General features: G+C 36.0%; 1 protein-coding gene across 1 annotated transcript in view; it reads left to right on the forward strand.

The window, feature by feature from the left end:
* Window positions 1-14,258: 14,258 nt before the first annotated feature.
* Window positions 14,259-19,225, forward strand: part of CNTN1 (contactin 1) — a gene marked incomplete at its 5' end in the record, with an annotated part of 73,393 nt that continues 68,426 nt past the window's right edge. Inside the window, 2 exon segments of the mRNA XM_010006296.1 lie at window positions 14,259-14,392; window positions 17,762-17,934. Coding sequence (XP_010004598.1) covers window positions 14,259-14,392; window positions 17,762-17,934 — 307 coding nt within the window.

Genomic DNA, 19,225 nt, shown 5'->3' on the forward strand with positions numbered 1-19,225 from the left:
CTGCAAAGAAAAGAGATTGAGAGCTATAAAGCAAAAGGGGCAGTAGATAACTCCATCTGAGCACTGCAGTGCAGAGGGCTGCCTCTGGCACAAGTGCTGTTGCCTCAAATACACCTGGACTCATCCTTGGGCAGCTGGGTGGTAACATCACATACAGCCATACTCTTGCAGACATGCAGATGATGACCTGCATGCTGTCTCATCTCATAGCAGGCAGTTCTGCCAAAATTAAACAGAGCAGTATGAAACAGCCTTACTCCTTGTCCACACGCTGAGATAAATCAGGAGGGATGGCTGTGCTATATATACAGAAACCACTCAGCCAAAAGGAGTGAGAACAAGGAAAGGATTTTAATCCTGGCAGGGTGAATATTTTTGTCTTTGAATAAAATGAGGCATTCATAGCATTTACTGACACAATTTTTATTTACTGTAATTTGAACTAGTGTTCAAGCCATGCTTTCCTGACCCAACAGAAGGGATTTTTTGGAGAGTGAGAGGGCAAACTGACCTTTCAAAATCAAGCTTGGATTCTGCAAAAGAGGGAGAAGGAACTTTCTGTCTGCAGTAGTGCCTGTAATGTGAGAAAAAGAACACAAGTTTACTCTTAACAGTTTCATCTATCTATACATTTGAACACAGTTATTATCACCATTAGTTACTGTCTAATTACCCTTGTTCCCAACAGAGTTCCAGTTTCATTGCATTCTAATGATGTGCATTATTTCAATGTAGCTATGCAATTTAACTCATGTCACTTGAAAATAAATGTTGCAGGTGAGGCAGTGTCATAACAAAAGAAGCTTCATAGCCAGAATATGGCTGCTGGAAAAGTATACAAAGTCATTTGCTGATCTAACCTACCACTGTCTTTTAGAAGCATCATATAGACACAGTAGTTTATACCTCAGTTGTATAAGGTAGATGCTTGAAACAGTGGTGAATATCCTTTGTGTGACAGAGTCTGAAGAAACCAGTGCCAACAAAACTGGAAGAGTAAAAATTATTAGTAAATTCTTCCCCTTGGATCTAGGTGCAGGAAGCATATGCATTTGTTGCCAACCTGAGAGAATTCCAGGGAATAATTCTAAATAAAATCTCGGTTCTGGTGATCACTGTTTAGCTCTTGTCCGTGTGTTGTTGAGCACCATTTCCATTTAATAGTAATTATTTTAGGGTTGTGGTAACTAATGCAGACTTCATCTGCCTAAAGAAGGAAAAATGTGAAGTGCAACAGCTCCTGCAATTTCTGAGCCAAAAGATTTTCTTGTGATAATTCTTGTAGTTTTGCTGCACCAAGTTTAACAGAACAACCCGTGAAACTCTCTTCTAAGGAAAGGTTACTGTCTGAGGCATGTTCAAATAAAGATCTTACCACTTGTGAGGAAGGAGGGACAATGTAAGGCTTTGATGGGTGAGACATGTTCCTAGCCACCTCAGGGAAACACATGAGACAAGTACAGTGAGACAGGCCTGTCTGGCTGCAGCTCACACCAGTGGCTGTTCAGCAGAGCAGCATTTATCCCAAGCTTATGTATGGAGTCAGATATGTTTGTATGTGTACTTTGAAATTCCAAACTGCCAGTTTCTTGGTGTTGGAGGTGGGAAATGGCAGTTTCAAAACAAGATCTAAAAACATTTGGATTTTGAAAATAGAACAATTCAGTAAAATTTTCAACCTGGAAAGAACAGAGTCTAGGTTAAAGGTAGAAGCACTATAGGAGTGGGAAGCTGGAAAGTAGTATCATTGTGATTTCCTCCTGCAAAAAGTAATGTCTTAGCATGCAAACATGTCCCAGTATATGTATTACTGAAAGGTATTCAAGTAGGTATGAGAATATTTGTATAATGAAATAGTAATAAAATTAATAAACAGAGAGGAATGGATAATATCAGCACATGCCTGAGACATAGGAATATTCTGTCAGTTATAAGCTAGAAGCCTTGCTTTGTGTGAAAGTCATAACACAACCAGTGCTACAATCAAGACTTATGAATAAGTTGTGATGGATGCAAACAATGCATTTATATATTCATGGCAAGAAGTCTATTGAACAAAATGGAAAATTGCACACTGGAAGCTTGATGACGCATTGCCCTAAAGAAATAGGTAACAATCACTGGCCAGAAACCTAGCCAAATGTTCTGATTGGAAGAAGTGGAAAATGTTGCAGAAGCAAAGTATTCTGAAAAAATATATCTAAAATCTTAGAATGTTAAAAACATTCTGAATGTTTCTTCAGTTTGGATTTAGTTTATGAGCAAGGGGGATTTCTCCCACAGGGAAAAGAAAACTTCATATATATAATTGTAATAATTATTATATTCAACATTGAAAAGGATACTCTTAAAAATAATGCTACCTTTCCAGAGGGTGATTACTTGTATGTTAAAAATTTAAAAGGAATTATATACTAGAAAAAAAAAAATTAATCCCGAACATGATTCATGTGTTTCAGTTTCATTGTAATTTTCTTTTCACAGACTTTGAAATCATTAATTGCAATTTGGTATTTACTGAGATGAAGTAGGATAGAATCTAGACTTTCCTTATTTTATTTGCAAATTAGGTATTCTTTTAATATTTTAATAATGTGAAGTGCTCTCAGAGAGAGGGTCTAGATCCAACCCAAAGCCTAGTTTTGGTTTAGGAAGATGAGTCTAAAGGAGGATATTCAGTATTAACATTTATCGTATTAGCATCACTGGAAAATCTCACTACTGCTTAACAGTGTTCTCTGTGAATAGATCATTAATTTGATCCAGCAAATTTGATATTGCATTTATTATTCAAAAGTCTCTATCCTATACTAACTCATAAGTATTCAGTTTAGACAGATAATATGGCAAGTTAAATTTGATATGAGATAAAGCTTTATGTCAGAATTATTAACTCATTTTTTCTTTTCTCTGGTCAGGCATTTTTAAGTCTCTGAATGCTGCTGTTGCAAAGCACAATTCCTTTTGAGATAATCACTGAACAGAAGATAGTCATGTGGCTCTTCATCTATCACCTTATTGCAGCACCCTCTCTCATCTTCTGCCTGACAGGTAAGATGATCTCCTATATTAATTCATTTAACTTAACTCTTTTTGTTTTATGCATTTCAAGGTCAATTATGCTGTTTGCATGGCTTTAAGTTCTTTCTGTAGAAACATTATATTAGTAAATATAAATAATGAATCTATAAGGAAGTGTACTTGTTACAATGGAAGCCATATTTCAAAGCCTGAAAAAAATATGGATCTGGATTTTATATTTGGGTTTGTCTGTTCTAATTCAGTATAAAGACTTACTTCTTTCTCTAGATTATAAAAATATATATCAACCATCCGTTTGGGCACAGATGATCAACATGGTTAGAAGAGTGGAAATATGGCCGCAAGAAGAGATTTCTGTAATTTCTGTAATATAGACACCATCTAAAATTCATAATGTCCTACCAGCACAACACAGTAGTAGCTTTCATAATCCAGAAGAGAAATGCTACATATACTGACTTTAATTTAAAATTACAAATGGTAAAGCTTTTCATAAATAAAGATGGGGCCATAAATATTAAAACATTCAGGACTCATATTTCTAACAACTGGAATTATGGATATTTGCAACTGAAATTTTGGTTCATTTGGGAGAGAGGGAAGGAGCTCTTTAGAAAGTTAAAAGGCAGGATTAAAATATAGTTTCTATTCCAGCTGTTCTGAACAACTTTGTTATTTGTAAAGCCTGTTCCAGACATCCATAACAATTTAAATGGATTTTTTAAAGTTGCTGTGTTGAATATTGCCAGCATAAATGGAGCTCTTCTCAAGGAAAGGAACCATTTTGATTATGTATAGACTGCATGAATTAAGACCTGAGCATGTAAAAAGCAGAATAATTAATTTGTTCATACACAAAATATTGACCAAGATTTGAGAAGTTCAAGTATTGTTCACTAATGATTCAGTTATTTTCAAGGTAGGCTTTAGATCCTTCTCTAATTTGAGGGGAAAATTACTCATAAAGCTATGTGTACTGCATTTCATAAAACACTCTCGTGTTTCTTTGGGTTCTTTATGTAATTTATGAATACCTAACTGAAATGAGTTGTTCATAGTCTTGCTTAATCTGGCCTACCATTTCAGGCATCACCTCTGTTTCACTACCATGAACCATATTGTTTGTATTACTGAGTAAAAATCTGATGAATATTGTGATGTAAGCTTATTGCCTTTAAGAAGTTACTTCATAGCCCACAGGAGCACTTTTTGGTTTAGGGAGAACGTTATTTTATCCTATAAAGAGTTTAAACTCAGTTATTTATTTGTTTATTTTATTTATTTATATTCTGGAGATGTACTGGCACCTAAGAAAATAAAGATATTTAAAATGTTGTAATGTCATCCTTATAACATATTCATTATGTGTCTCAATACACTAATGTATTCATTATGTGTAACAATGTCTTTGTTAGGATACAAGGGCTGGTGATGGAACGAAAATTAAAAATCAAAATTCATCACTTTAATACCAGGCTTTTCCTGAAAAAAAAAAGAGCCTGTCTAGAACCAGCAGTAATGTTACACATGTGATTTCACTCTGGACATGGTGTCATCAAACTCCAGTAGCCAAGCAAGTGCTGGACATTGGTTAATAATAAAGTTGAGTTGGTCACCGAGAACAGATGTTCAGTTAATTTCTTGATGGACAAGACCAGGTGATTAAGGCTATTCCTTGTGTATTATGCACACTGCAGTTGTGCCCCAAAATATTGTCACCAGTATGCACCTCCTGGCACATGCCTTAGAATGACATGGTAAAATTATGTGCTATGAGGGTCACGAGTAAGTGACATGGGAAGAACAGAGATGGGTAGGATGTTGAGGACAGTTGAGGACTGTCACAATGACCAGCCATGTCCCATCAGTGGGGGATGTGCACTTAGTTGGCTGCAGGGAAGCAAACATTACACTAATCAGTGCATTGGAAGTTTAGGCAGAGATCATCTTCTGCAGGGAGACAGGACCAATATTTATTTTCAAAGTAAATTAGTGCTTGAAGTGTAGTCTTGCAGATATAAACTGATGAAAAAGCTGTGAGTAATTGTTCTTTCACTTGCCAATACAACAGACAGTTATAATAAGGGTTGTTTTTCAGAGTGCACTTTAAGCAGTGTGAGGCAAATGAGAGCAGCAAATCACTCCTCAGGAAACATTGTGATGATTGTCAGTACACTGCCAAAAAAGTTATTTCATGCCTATTACTGGTAATACTTGACTCTTCTCTTTCCTCTGACATCTGGGCTCCTGCCAACATACATCTAAGTTGACTTTAACTTCCTGTTAAATTCAGATCCTATTGCTAAGTCTGAATTTGAGACTTTTATTTAATCTAGCACATCCTGTATAAATCGATGAACCAAAGTGTATCTTCACTTGGGATAATAACCTTGCACCAAAAGAATTAAAAGTCTGTTTCAGCAACAGGCTTGTTTTGTTTCTTCCTCCAAAAGACTAATGAAAAGCTGCAAAGACCCTATATTTCATTGTGCTTCATGAATTCTTGATTACATTTGGCTGTAAGAGAAATCAATAGTAAAAAATGTTACTGTGTTCCTCCAAAATTTTATTTCTAAGCAAACTGTTCTACTTTTTACCTTGGGATTTCATAGTGCAGAGCCAGGCAGTACCTGAGTTTGGGTCAGATCAAGCTTCAGAAGGCAGCTTGTCAGACTGTTCGTTTGTCCAAAATGAGCTGATAGTCCATTTTTTTATGAAAATAGTCAAAAGCACTACTGCTGTTTAGGAAACCTAATGCCTTATTTTCAAAAATAGCTAGGATCCCATCCCAAGCTTCAGTGAAAGCTAGTAAAGCCAGAAGGCCTGTAATACACAGAGCCTCTCTGTGCAGGACAGCTATTTTGATGTGTGCATGAGGATGTAATGAGACAGAGTGCTGAATTTCTGAGTATGTTGCTGATATTTCATAAGCACTTGGAAGGCTTGTATGGGGAGATCGTGCAGAGTGACTGCTACACTTTACCATCATTCCTAATTTGCTGAGTACTGGCTTTCCCATGAGATCAACATGTTAAGCTCTTAAGGCACTTTTGAAGTAACACTTGTGTTTCTAAGGTAGAATCACCTAAATTATTTAAGTATCTGATAGGCAAATGTGTGTATTTTTAAATTAATTTAATAGGTTTTGGTTGCCATTCCTTATGATAGTTTGAGAAGACAAGCAATCTGTACCCTGTCACTCTGGCATAAGGGGAGAAATTTGGTATGCCAAGAGTTGGAACTTTTCATACTCAAAACTTGCCATAAAGGATAAACTACATAATTAACTATGTGACTCTTCAAGCTCTTCACTGGAACATATGAGAAAGGAGAAATTCTGTTGCTCTTTTCTTGCCAGAAAAGCAAAGGCAGCCTTCCCAAAGATAATCCAACCCTTTTGCATAATATGAAGTGGGATTGCTTGAGTGGTTACTTTTTCAGTTTCAGTGATGACTGGATCTTGGAAACTTATGTTCCTTTAGCATCTTGCTGACTTACAGTGCTGCCTCTTCTCCATCAGGATGATAGAATCTTCTTTATAGACCATGAAATGCTACATCATGAGTTTTGTGGACATGAACATATTTCTTCTTGTGCATATAAGCTTCCCATGAATGCCATGTGCAACTTTCCCCATTTGATTATGAGAGGAGTAAAAAAAATTCCAACCCATAAACCTTAAATTATATATAGCTTTGATTTTTTCTGGAACAATGGTTCAGAAATACATTGTGAACTGAAGGCCAGAATCTACATTATTTAAAGTTTTTTTACCACAGCTTATGTTACTACTTATAATTACTAAAGAAATATATGCATTTTCTTCTGAAATACAAAGTGAATGAATATGCTTAATACATGCTTACCTTGTCTACTGTGTCCGGGCTTGGATCTTAGAAGACCATTTAATGCTACTGCAGAGTGCCCTGACATTTATGAATTAATAATCATCATATGTTTTGTGATCATAATGCTTGGAAACCTGGAAGTGCCTTTTTTTTACCTTCCAGTGAGTGTGTTAGAGATTTTTTGGCTCATTCGCAGACCATCTTGTTTCTGAGCATGATCTTCTCTGATACTAGGAGGTCCTCATTTCTGTGACATATTGAAAACAGTACAAGATCTATTTTTCAATAGCAAATGGTTTCTAGGCTTGTGATGCTGTTACTGATGCCTGACGACTTAGGGATAGTTAATGAATGAGTCCATGACTTCTGTTCAGCATCCATTAGCATTGAAGGTTAATCAAGCCACGCACTGTGTCAACAGATTCTTGTCCCTCTCTCATGTGAAAACATGTAACAGGATACAACAGTGTCGATTAGATCAATACTGATGAGGATGATACCAAGTGACTGTCTCCAGGAGCCACCTTTGGCAATGTTAAATGCCAGGGAAATAGAGAGATACACAGGAAGCAGGAACAGAATGAGGAGGCACATTAGAATTAAAATAATATTAAATCAATGCACAGTGGGAGTGATGGGAAAGTTTCCCACCTACTTTAGCTTCTTTCTGACATTGATCTTTGGAAAACTTTTCACTGTGATTTGCTATTGATATTCATGTCACAATTAGAAACCAGCTGATTCTTACCCAGAACGTGCTTAACACTGCATTCGTAGCGAAGCTTGTTAATTTGAGTCAATTTCTGTTTAAAATTTGTGATAGATTGAGTTCCTGAAAGAATGTGAGCAGCCTTTAATGAACTTAAATCAATGCTGGTCATTATTATTTGCTTTAAGCGAACAGTATTACCGTTTTACCTTTCTTAAAGATGGAGTTAAAGATTGTAATATTTCCAGCAGCAGCTCTTGGAGCTATCCTTTTGTGAAATTGTTGCTATCTTCCATTGAAAACATGTTTTCATTGCAGTGGAATTATTAGGCAATTATCCATCAAAAACCTACTGCTAACTTTCTTACAATTCACTTAAAAATAAATTGGTTTATGCACAGCTATTCTGAAATGAAAATTCATAATGATTGCCCTAGGTACTGGTTCAGGAAACCCTTGCTCCAATTTTTTTTAATCAGCTGTTTCCCTTATTAAGATTGAGTTACTTTTGTGTGTGTGTGTATGTTTATTTAAGGATTTAGTGAGAGTAAGGACACTTGAGAAGAAATGAGGCAAATATACACAAGTGGATATCCATTGAAAATCTCTTGCACATGATTCACAATATGTGAATAGTTTCAGTGAAGTGACTTAATCTTACATTTGAATTCCCTTTAAATCTACCTTCCCAATGAATTGCCACATAAATATATATCCACCATTTCTGATAAATCGCTTGAGTTATATAACTTTTTAAAAAAATGATAAAGCATTAATAACTTTGTAAATAAGAAAACAGGTAAAAGATTATTTTTACTCCTAAGTGAAGAATTTTCCACAGTTCCTGCATGAGATATAGTTTATTGCTACACTATAAGCCAGCATTAAAAGGTATATCTTGAAAAAAATGCAGAAAATTAAGATGTGCTTGAAATGAGTATAGCAAATTAGAAAGTGAGAGTAAATGTTAATTTATCACTTTTTTGCTTATTCTCATACTAGAATGGTGCACAAGTGTCCTAACATGGTTTAGAGACCTGTCTTTGAGAGGCATCATTACAAAAGAATAACAGTAAAATTACAGTATGCTATTCCCTTTTGGAATTTTCTGGTTTCTTCTACTAGCCAAATTACCTGTTGAAAATGCTTGTCTCAGCCCTCTAAATAAAGCCTATGTGATTAGTTCAGAAAAAAATCCCTGATTTTTAAAATTATGTGAGATAAATCACTTAAAAGTGTGAGATTAAGTCAAGAATCTCACTTTCAATTTACAGTACACAGGAGAGTAGACTTAATAGAAAGAAGGAATTGGTATTGTTGCTATGACTTCTTTTATTGAACTTTTTCTCCTCTGTATCATCTCATCAAGGTTTGAGATACTGGAGTGTGGAGTCCTGCAAGCCCCATTTATCTACAAGAAAAGCCTTTTAAAGCCTTTTATGTTCCATGATTTGCTACATGTACTATAAAACAACGCCTACAAACAATGTGCAATATTTGCAATCTGCAACTGAGAATGAGTAAGACAAAAATAAACAACTAAGTTTTATTTAATTTTCCTTCTTGGAAAAAAATAAGCCTAAGAACTGCTGTTTTCTCCTATGAATTAAAAAAATACAAAGTGTCTTTAATAAGCTACATATTTTTAACTTCACTTTCTGGTTGTGCTCACACACTCAGCAGTTCCCGTAATTATATGCAGCTTTACTTCATGACATCCTTAATGTGTGAGTAAAATTGATTTTGAAAATAAATTAGTTGCATGTAAGGACTGAATTAGCTGATAATAAAATAAATTGTCTTGTCTGAAAGTGATTTCAATGACTGGTGCTAGCGAACTAGCCCTGCTCTCTCTTGACAGAGGAATTACTTGCTCAGCACTCTAACCTGCTGAAATTGGATGTTTTGAGTTCAATATTTTATATTGCTTATGGTAGCAACAGGTTGGCATAGTTGCTTAATACTATTTAGAACATAAATATTGTATTTCTGTTGAAAGACTTATATTGCACATGAAGAACAAGATGAGTGGTTGTGTGCAAATACTCTTGGTGCAATTTTTTCTTCATAATTTCTCACTAACAAGAGGAAAAACCCAAGAGGGAGATAAAACACCACAAGATGAAACTCGGATGTAATATAAGAACTTTTAGTAAAATTTGAAAGTTCAATTAAAAGTTCTGAAAGTTGAAGATCTTTAGGTATGAAAATTCAGATGTTAAGAAGAAAAATCTTCCAGTCGTATGCATTGTTAAATATTGTAAAAGATTTATTAAAATAAATTATGAAGTATTACTTAAAATTCATAGAATTATAAAATGGCTTTGGTTGAAAGGGACCTTTAGAGGTCATCTAGTCCTTTTTCTTTGTTTCAGTTCCTCTGATTCCCTTCCCACTTGTATCCCAAGCAGTATTCTAGTTATACCATCTCTTCTCCCTAGAGCTGTGTATTTCTTTTCATCACAATAATGTCGAAGCAGCCCAAGATCACTTTGCCATTCTCACAAAATAGCCAAACACCTGCATCCTCCCTTTTTCACAGTGTCCCAGGCTTCATCCCTGGCATGCTCTTAGTATGTATCCTCTCCACTTCTCAGGTTCCTGATCCTCAAATCCCAAATTGACAAAGTTATCCTACTCTCTCCATACCCTCTAGATCTTTTTACTATCTTCAGCAAAAGCATATAGAAGAGAGTTAAAGACTGGTGTCATGAACAGTGTTTCCCAGAATGTGTTTGAATGAAGACCCATAAGCTAAGCTGGAAATTTACTTCCTTAATTTATGGTATTTATAATGTGCAAGAACTGCTTTGTCCTTGATAAATCAGTCTCCTCCCTCCTTCCTACCAATATTACAGTGACATACATCCAGGGCACCTTTGCTGAAGTCATTCATCTTTCAGAATTCAAGAATTTGTCTTCTGTGTTGTTAACTTTATGCCAAATTTACCCAACATAAGAAAAGCAGGGTCAGTGTAGTTACAGCAATACACAGAATTAACACATTTATATAGAATTTTATTCTGAAAATAAATGCACAGAACTAATGAAATATGTTCTTTAAAAATAACAGACAGTGATTAGGCTTTTGAAAACAAGACTCAAGCAGTGGACCTATATGGTGACTATATTGAAAAGTTTTTCGTTACCTTTATATTTACAGATAAGCATAATTTCCTTATCAAATTTGAGGTGGACGTAAGAGGGAGAACCAGAAGTAGGGTGCATAGAGCCTGCAAGTCCATTTGGGTGGCCGAATGACTAGGGCATGGAAAGATTGAAGGGAGATCCATGCAGGATTGATAAACTGTTGATCTGTTTTTAATTTTTAAGACTGAAATGATTCAACAGGAGTGTATATGGGCTGGAAAAACCTCTTTGTCTCTACATTATTTAAGTAGTGTTAACCATGCAAAATTAAGTAATTTGAAAGCTAGTTCATTTTTAAAAATATATTGATAACAAAAAGTTGAACATTTCCTTGGTTTAATGTATAGAGTTAAGATGCACTGAGTAAGCCTTTTTATTGTGCCTTTCTTTTGCTTCTTGTGATGACGTTTCTTGAGAGGAATTGAAAATTACTGCCTCAGGTAGTTTCTGTTTGTTATTTTTAGACATCCTTTGGGTATCTTTTCTCTGAATGTGTTGGATATTTTATATTATGATCTCTCACAGGCTTGTGCTGGGACATAAAGGTGTACTAATGTAATTTTGTAGCTCATCTGTGAATAGTGGTAAGGCTTTCAGATATATCTATTTTACTTAGACAGTGGTTCTTTCAGATGGTGCAGTTAATGAGACAACTATTTTCCAGCCAAAAAGTGGAAACCTGAACTCCTGCTCCTATTCTACCAGCACAGGTCTTCATCAGTGAGCAAATTCACCTCACTAAACTGGCAGAAATCTAACCCAGAAAGCTGGAAGTGAATAAATTTCCACTCTCTTTGGCTTTAGCAGCTACGTAAGAAGTTAGACAAGCAAGAGAAGCATTGCAGAAGTTCCTAGAGGGAGAATGATACCTCCCAGCTGGAGAGTATCACTTGGAGAAAGGGTGACAGGGCCACCTTCCAGCAGCCTTGGTTCTATGATTCTACGATTCTAAGAAGCTGGTGAGTAAAGAGCCACATGCGCTCAGAAAATAGGGCAGTAAAGGTGTTGGAGAGATCATGAAGTCCACCGTCGTGTCTAAAGCAGAAACAGAACAGATGAAATGTGTTTTTATTCTCATCCACAGTTTACCTAATGCATCCATTTCCTTCTTCCTTCCTATTTTTGCTTCTGCTCTTTTTCTTGTAGATACAACTTCAATCAACTGATTTTTTTTCTTTGTACTCTTAGTCTGCCCTTCCTCGCTCTCCAAACTTAGTCACACAGGAATGGTTCTTCACCTAAAATGTTAGCATTTCTTGCTTATCTTTTAACAAACCCTTTTGATTCCCTTTTCTCTCCCTTCCCCATGCTGGTTATATATCACAAGGAAGGTTTATTGGTTGCCACTCCCGACTTGCAGTCTGCACCTCTTTTTCTGCTCAGCCAGACTTCTGAAACCAAATCCATGATAGAACAGAAGTGCCATTATGAAGCATATTTGATAGGTGTGAGAAACAGACATTCACTTGGTATAATTAATAGTGCTGGCAACATTAAAAATGCATGCCATTAAAGGCCTGAGTGGTTTTACCTACTATCATTTGAGTAGTCCTAAGCTGGAAAGAGTCAGCAGCATATGATACGGCTATTTGCTGCTGGAGGCCTTTTTTTCTGTATTCATATTTAAGAACTGCACAGAAACTGCTGTCAGGTTTGTGGCTCAGTCATTCCAGGCTCTGAGCAAATTCTTTCCTTTTCAGACTGAAATTAGTCTTCTTTTGATCTAGCAGTATGTAGATTTTTCAAGTGTTGTGCTTTAAAATATCAAAGAAGGCAGACCATTTTTCAAAAGCTCTGCCTTTCTTGTTGCTCTTCTTTGCTTCTTTGAAAGCCTTCTCTTCACGTTATATGAATTAGTTATTAAAAATTATGTTGCTTGACCATACTTGCCACAGCCTAACACTGCCACTGGGACCTGCTCCTGTCCCTGAGGGAAACACTGATTTATTTTTTTCCCAAATCTGAATTGGGAAGGGAACATAGTTTTTATATGTAAACAGTTTTCTTCTAGTGCTGTAATACAATGTTTATCTATGACTATGGAATTTAGGAACAATAAAAAAAGATACCTGCATCAGGATTGTTTTCCATCTATATTCTATTTTAATACCGATATCATTTGCATTCTTAGTTATATAGGTAGATTCTTCCTTCTCTCTTAGGTTTTATAAACATGCCTAATTTAGTCTAAAATGTTTCAAAAACAAAGGCAAGAATTTTAAGTGGATCAGTACAAAACTGTAACTTGATTATGGATGTTCATCTATTACATTGCCAGTTTATGTTTCAGTCTGTAAAGACTTAAATGTAGCAATACAAGACATGCAGCAGGTTTTTATTGACAGTACAGATACTATCACAAAATGTTAGGATTTTTCCATCCTTAACCGTTGCTTTCAGAAATTTTTTTAAGCTAAAAAGGTTGAATGGAAAGTGAACCTGGTAACAGTCATTTACCACTTTGCTTTTCCTATGAGTTGCTTACAAGTGTCCACAGTGTCAGTTCAGTCTCAGTAGAGACCTATGAGACTTAGACAGCTGTGCTGTCTTAACATTTTATCCATCCTGAGCATGCAGCATCTTCTCACAGTGCTATTCTGTATCTAGAGTGCACAGTTGCCATTTTTCCAGAAAAGAACCAGTTACGTACTGGATTTGCTGAGCAGAATTTTCCCACAGTGTTCCACCACTGCCTCTAGTCCTGCTTTTACAGACCTTGAAGAGCAGTCTTGTACACTTGGAGGAGATAAAGGAGAAGAGAATTCAGCCAATGTGGGCAAGGCCTGCAACCTTTACAGCAGCATCAGCAAACGGAGGATAAAGAATAATAATTTAAAAATAGTGTGTTGTCAAATCTGATTGACATTTATTCACTTTCAAATGCTTGACTTTGTAAATTTAAATTATTTTTTATTTAGGAATTCTAATTTTTTTTTTATTTTGGAGGAGAGAGAGTTATACATACAGATATCCATATCCATAGGAGGAAGGACAACAGTGTGTTCTGGAAACAATGTAATTGTCAACTGTGATCTCCAATGTTAGTTTTTGTTTGTCTGATGCAATAAAGATTCTTTCCATATTTATAAAACAATTGAAGAGCATTAGGTTATAAGATAAGAGAAGAAATGTTTGGATACCTGTTTTACATCTAGACCTGCTTGATGAGAGTTTGTTGTCCTCTCTGAAATAAATTGGTCTCACTGAATTCCTAAAGGGCGTATCATCAATTCATAATTATCTTCATCAAATAATTGATGATGTCAGCAGAGAAGGCAGACAAGGTAGTTTTACAAGAACATAATTTCTCAGAGGGCAGGAATGAAGCAGGAGTTGGTGAAGGAGGGTCTTCACTTCTGTTATTTGTACTGCTCCAGTTTTTCTGATGCATTTAAAACTTGATTTTGCAGGGCTCACTATTTAGCCTCTGCATCTTGAATGTGGAAGGTGTGATGTAAATTAGTCTTCAGTGGCTACTAATTAAAATGTGACTAATTTCAAACTCTTTTTCAGAGGAAGGAAACAAAGGCTATGGACCTGTTTTTGAGGAGCAGCCCATTGATACCATCTACCCAGAAGAATCTTCGGATGGACAAGTTTCAATGAACTGCAGGGCTCGAGCAGTTCCTTTTCCTACTTACAGGTAACCTCATTATGATTTTCAGGTCTTATATATTATACTTTGTGCATGTTTCAGGTTGTGGCATGAAATGGTCGGTTGTCTTAACAAGTCAATACAAAGTCTTCAAGCCAGAAATTTTGCAATTTTTGTGTAAGGATCAACATTGATTCGATCTGCCAAAATGTCTAGACAATGTTGAAAACTGTATTCCTGCTTTGTTAAAAGTTATAAGCTTTTGAAAGAAATACTTATCCAGATGGAAATCAAACAAAAAAGATGACCTTGAAAATTATTAAGAGGACATCTTTCTAACTTAGGTTAAGGATGTCTGAGGTTAAAGTCCTTGTTCTTCTTAATTCAGAATAGCTTTTTTTCTGATTTTACCCTGAAAGAGGGAGGACTGGCTGTTTGACCTGGATGTTCTACATCCTATGTTGCTTTTATGTCCACCGTATTGTAGAATGACGTTCATGGATGTATCAGCTATGCTGCTGAAGACATGGAAAACTTTATTCTGGGAAAGTTACAACTAGTTTCAGTAGAGATTCATACATGAGCCTCTTTGACAAAATTGTTATTAGCAGAGGAATTCTGTTTCTTTGTGGGGACTTGGAGCATTTGTACAAGTTTATTGGCTGTTATCTACCCTTTATGTACAGAGACATGTACTAAGATTGTCCTTATGACTAATTTCCAACCTATTAATGGGCAGAAAGCTACCATCATCATGCTAAGGGCAGATGCAATTTCTTGCCAGGAAAAGAGATGAATTTCATTAACTTATCCTATGATCTGCCCCCAATACTCACTTTTTCATCTTCCTAAACTCTGGCTTCTAAGACAATAAAGCAGATGAGTCTACTGGCCATTCTTTTTAATCTGTTACAATATTGTGGTCAGTTAACGTATTCTTCCATCAAAACAGGTTAGCTAGTCTTCCTCACTTTTTTTAAAAATATGCTTACAGGTTGTCTACATATACAGAACCACCTGTGATTGAAGTATTTGAGGGGAAACTAGAATATCCTTTTTGAATATTATCCCTGGCTCTAGTATCTTTACAAGTTTTTCTACGTGGCATTTTGCTGTTGCACTTGTTTGTGCTCCTCATACTTGGAAAGGACTGGAAGTATGGAGAGATCAGATGCACTTGGATTCAGTACCTTCAGATATACTTACCCATCACTTCCAGTCTGTCCAGAGACTTCCTCATCCTGTCTGCAAGACTATGCAAACATACCATTTGTAGAGTGATTACAGGCTCTACATAAATGTTAGTGTTCTTTTTTATCTGTCATGGGCTCTGCAAAACCTGAACTAGTTAAGTCACTGTGGAAGAATTGCCTTGCACCTCTGGAATTGTTCTAAGAACATCTGACTATTATTGCTAATAGCTGATATGATGATAATTGCATTACAAGATAAGGCCACTTTCCTTGCTTCCTGACATTATTTTAGTCTACCTCAATATATTGCTTTCATTTCTTAGACCTTCAAGAGTTCATGAGCCAAAATTCTCCTTTTTCGGAGGAAGATAATTCCTTCCTGCAGCTTTAATTCTTTCTGACCATTCGCCTGCTTAGTCATCTTTTAGAAGTTCTTTAATTTTACTGTTTGTTAAACATTCATCCACTCTCCCTTCTGTATATGATGGTCCTTCATCCTTGCTAGGATTCAAATACTCATTTGAGTTTCTGGGGATCTATTGTTTTTTCCCCTGTCATCACTGGAGCCTTCTAGCATTGCTGTGAAAGGTGACATACGTTCATGGGGACAAGATAGGAGTCCTTCAGTTCCCAGTCCTGTCTGCAAATCATAGACCCCAGACTACTGCACTGTTTCTCCTAAAAATTTCTCCTCTTATGCTAATACACAATAGTGATTACCACTGATCTTTTCCTGTAGCCCTCCTTCCATCTTTAGAGATTTTATAGGTCTGTTGTGGTTCTAGCATTTCTAAGGTTTCAAATACCTTCTCTTTCTGTAGGTTTCCTTCAAATATAACCTCTTGGGTTGTTCCTAACTCATCTGTAGATATCTTTGTATTCCTGCAATTTTACATGTCAGCTGGAAGAAATTCAGACCAGCCTTGGAAAAAAAGAGGGATAGATAACTACACATTTTACTAATACACCTTCCCAAGCTGCTAGGCAGTTTATAGGACAAAAATGCAAACATTTGTTCCCAGCTCTGAAGAAAAACAGCTTTTAAATTTGGTTTGTCCGATTGGGTGTCATGAGGCATCTTACTCTGCATTTTCATGTATGAGAAACACTATACATGTGAGATGTCCAGCTGTACCTGGTGAGAACTGCCTGTGTGTGTGGAGCTACTCACAAACACAGCTTTTGTGGAATGGAGGAGCTGCCATTTAAGAGGCAAGGTCTGTGCAGATTGCATGACTGCTTGATTGATGTGCACTCACTTGGATGCCTTTGCTAAGGTTGTTAAGAATAACCCTGTTTCAGAAAATAATATAAAAAAGATTGTACTCAGAGAAAAAACACACTGATGATACATAATAGAAATGTGATTGGGTTTTGATTTAAAAATTAATTTATTTGTATGAAAATACTTTCATTGTGGAGATTTAAAAAAAAAAAAATTACTCCTCCATCACAAATTTTTTGAAATCTTTTCCCAATCTCTTTCATTGCAGCATAAGATGTCCTCGTGACAGTTATTCCTCAGTATTTCTGAATGGGGGAGTATTATTTGTAGTGCAGAACACTTTTATTGTTTATTTCTATGACAATTGCAATTTCAGCTTCCAAATTAGTATTCTGTATATTTGAGTACATCATCAGTAAGGATTGAACACATAGGGTATACAAGGTCATTTTCAAACAATAATGCCTGTCTTCACCTTGTAACAAAAAATTATTTATGCTGGGATAATTTTATGATCTTTAAATGTATGTAGGTCGCATCTTTCCTGGTTGTTCAGAGGAAACATACAGTTCCTTTCAAAGAAGGTTGTGGGCTCCCCCGTGTGGACATAGTAATGAAAAAAAAAATAAAAATCATGGATATTGGTACCCACTGCTTGTTCTGCAACTTTGTTGAAGTCAGCAGAGGTCAGTAAGGGCCAGAGCTGGTCCACTGAGTTCCTCTTGTAATCCTTGAAGTGACAGGCACCGTGACTTAGTGACCTGGCTGCAGAGTTTTACAGTGATTATTGTAGGCAGAGTGAGACTGTTACGTTTAAAAGACCTGTGAAGTTCATCTAATTGTGACTTTTGCTGAAGAAAAACATAATATAAAAATATAAGCATATTAATTACTTCATGTAAAATTTATCACCATTTTTTAGTTATTTTATCAAACCATATTTCTTACCAAATTTGGTTTTCTGGGCTAAATCTTATGTCTGATTTTTCTTTTTAATAGGTGGAAACTCAACAACTGGGATATTGATTTAACAAAGGATCGCTACAGTATGGTGGGAGGCAGACTTGTTATCAATAATCCAGAGAAGTCAAGGGATGCTGGAAAATATGTCTGTGTAGTATCGAATATTTTCGGAACTGTCAGAAGCAGTGAAGCCACTCTGAGTTTTGGATGTAAGCTGATATTTACATCAAATGTAGAAACGTTATGGGTAGCTTGACATGCCAATGCTTTACACTGCAGTGTCTCCTGATAACATGTGCTGTAGCTCTATGACTCTGTAAAATTAGTATCTTGAGTGCCTTAGTCTGAAGAGATCAACACAAAGTATGTTTTGTAAGCATCTTATGTTCTTTAGCACTCAGCTGACATGACACCCTTCTCAGTGACTTATTATTGAATTGTTAGTTGAAGAGACTTACGGAGTCAGATCTTGAGGTAATAATGTCCAGACTCTATTTAAATGGTAGATCCTGAGGGGGAATAGCCACAGAAGAAAGATGCAAATGGGGGCATATGGTGATGAGGCGCTGCTGTCATGCAAACACAACTGGGATGCCTGAAGGATGAAAGCCTGGCATTCCTATGGTATGATGAAGACCCTGCTGGGGGACATTTCTGGCAGCTTCAGACAGTCATGAACTACTCCTGTGAATACATGCATATGCAGAGACCTGCATGGTGAACAAATGCATGCATGGTGAAGAACTGATTTACTACATGAAGAGTCCTGTAGAATTTTACCAAGTGAAGACAGAGTTTGAAATTTTTATTTTACTACCTGTTAAGCTGTTTTTTCCCCTGGATACCTGGATATATTTTTTCATCAGAGGATAAAAAAATAAAAAAAGAAAAAGAAAAAAAAAAAAAAAGGAAAAAACCACAGAAAAAGGAATCCATTCTTACCTGATGTTCTATTTGCTGGGAAACCATTTCAGAAGAGTAAAACAGCAATTTTATTGCAGATAGGCTGCAAGAAAAAGAATGGAGAGAAATTTCCACACCCTCTAGATACTAGCTGTATGCTTATGGGAATGCAGTGGTTATGCTAATTCTAGCTTAAAATGAATGTCTTCCAATTAAGAGTTCATGGAATCACACATTATAATTATTGAGTAATAACCAAATAGCGTTTATTTAAAGAAGATATCAATACCAAATTGTAAACTTAAAATAGCTAAAATAACTTAAAAGCAATTATAGTTTTTCCTTTCATCAAACCCTATGCCATCCCTACACAAAACAGTATCAAGTTAGCAAAACAGTTCTAACTAATGGTTGTAATTTATTTTTTTTTCCTATTTCTGCATGAGATTTTGAACACTAATCTGTTTCAAAGAAAGTAGAAATTACTAATAGTGAATGTTTGCAGGAGAGATCAGTCAGTATTTTGAACATAGAATGTACTCGTGTAGTAAGGTACATGCTTGCAAATGGAATAGGAATATACTCGAAGTACTGCAG

This window comes from Chaetura pelagica, unplaced genomic scaffold (genome assembly GCF_000747805.2).
Source record: "Chaetura pelagica isolate M959 unplaced genomic scaffold, ChaPel_1.0 scaffold108, whole genome shotgun sequence".
NCBI classification, from domain to species: domain Eukaryota; kingdom Metazoa; phylum Chordata; class Aves; order Apodiformes; family Apodidae; genus Chaetura; species Chaetura pelagica.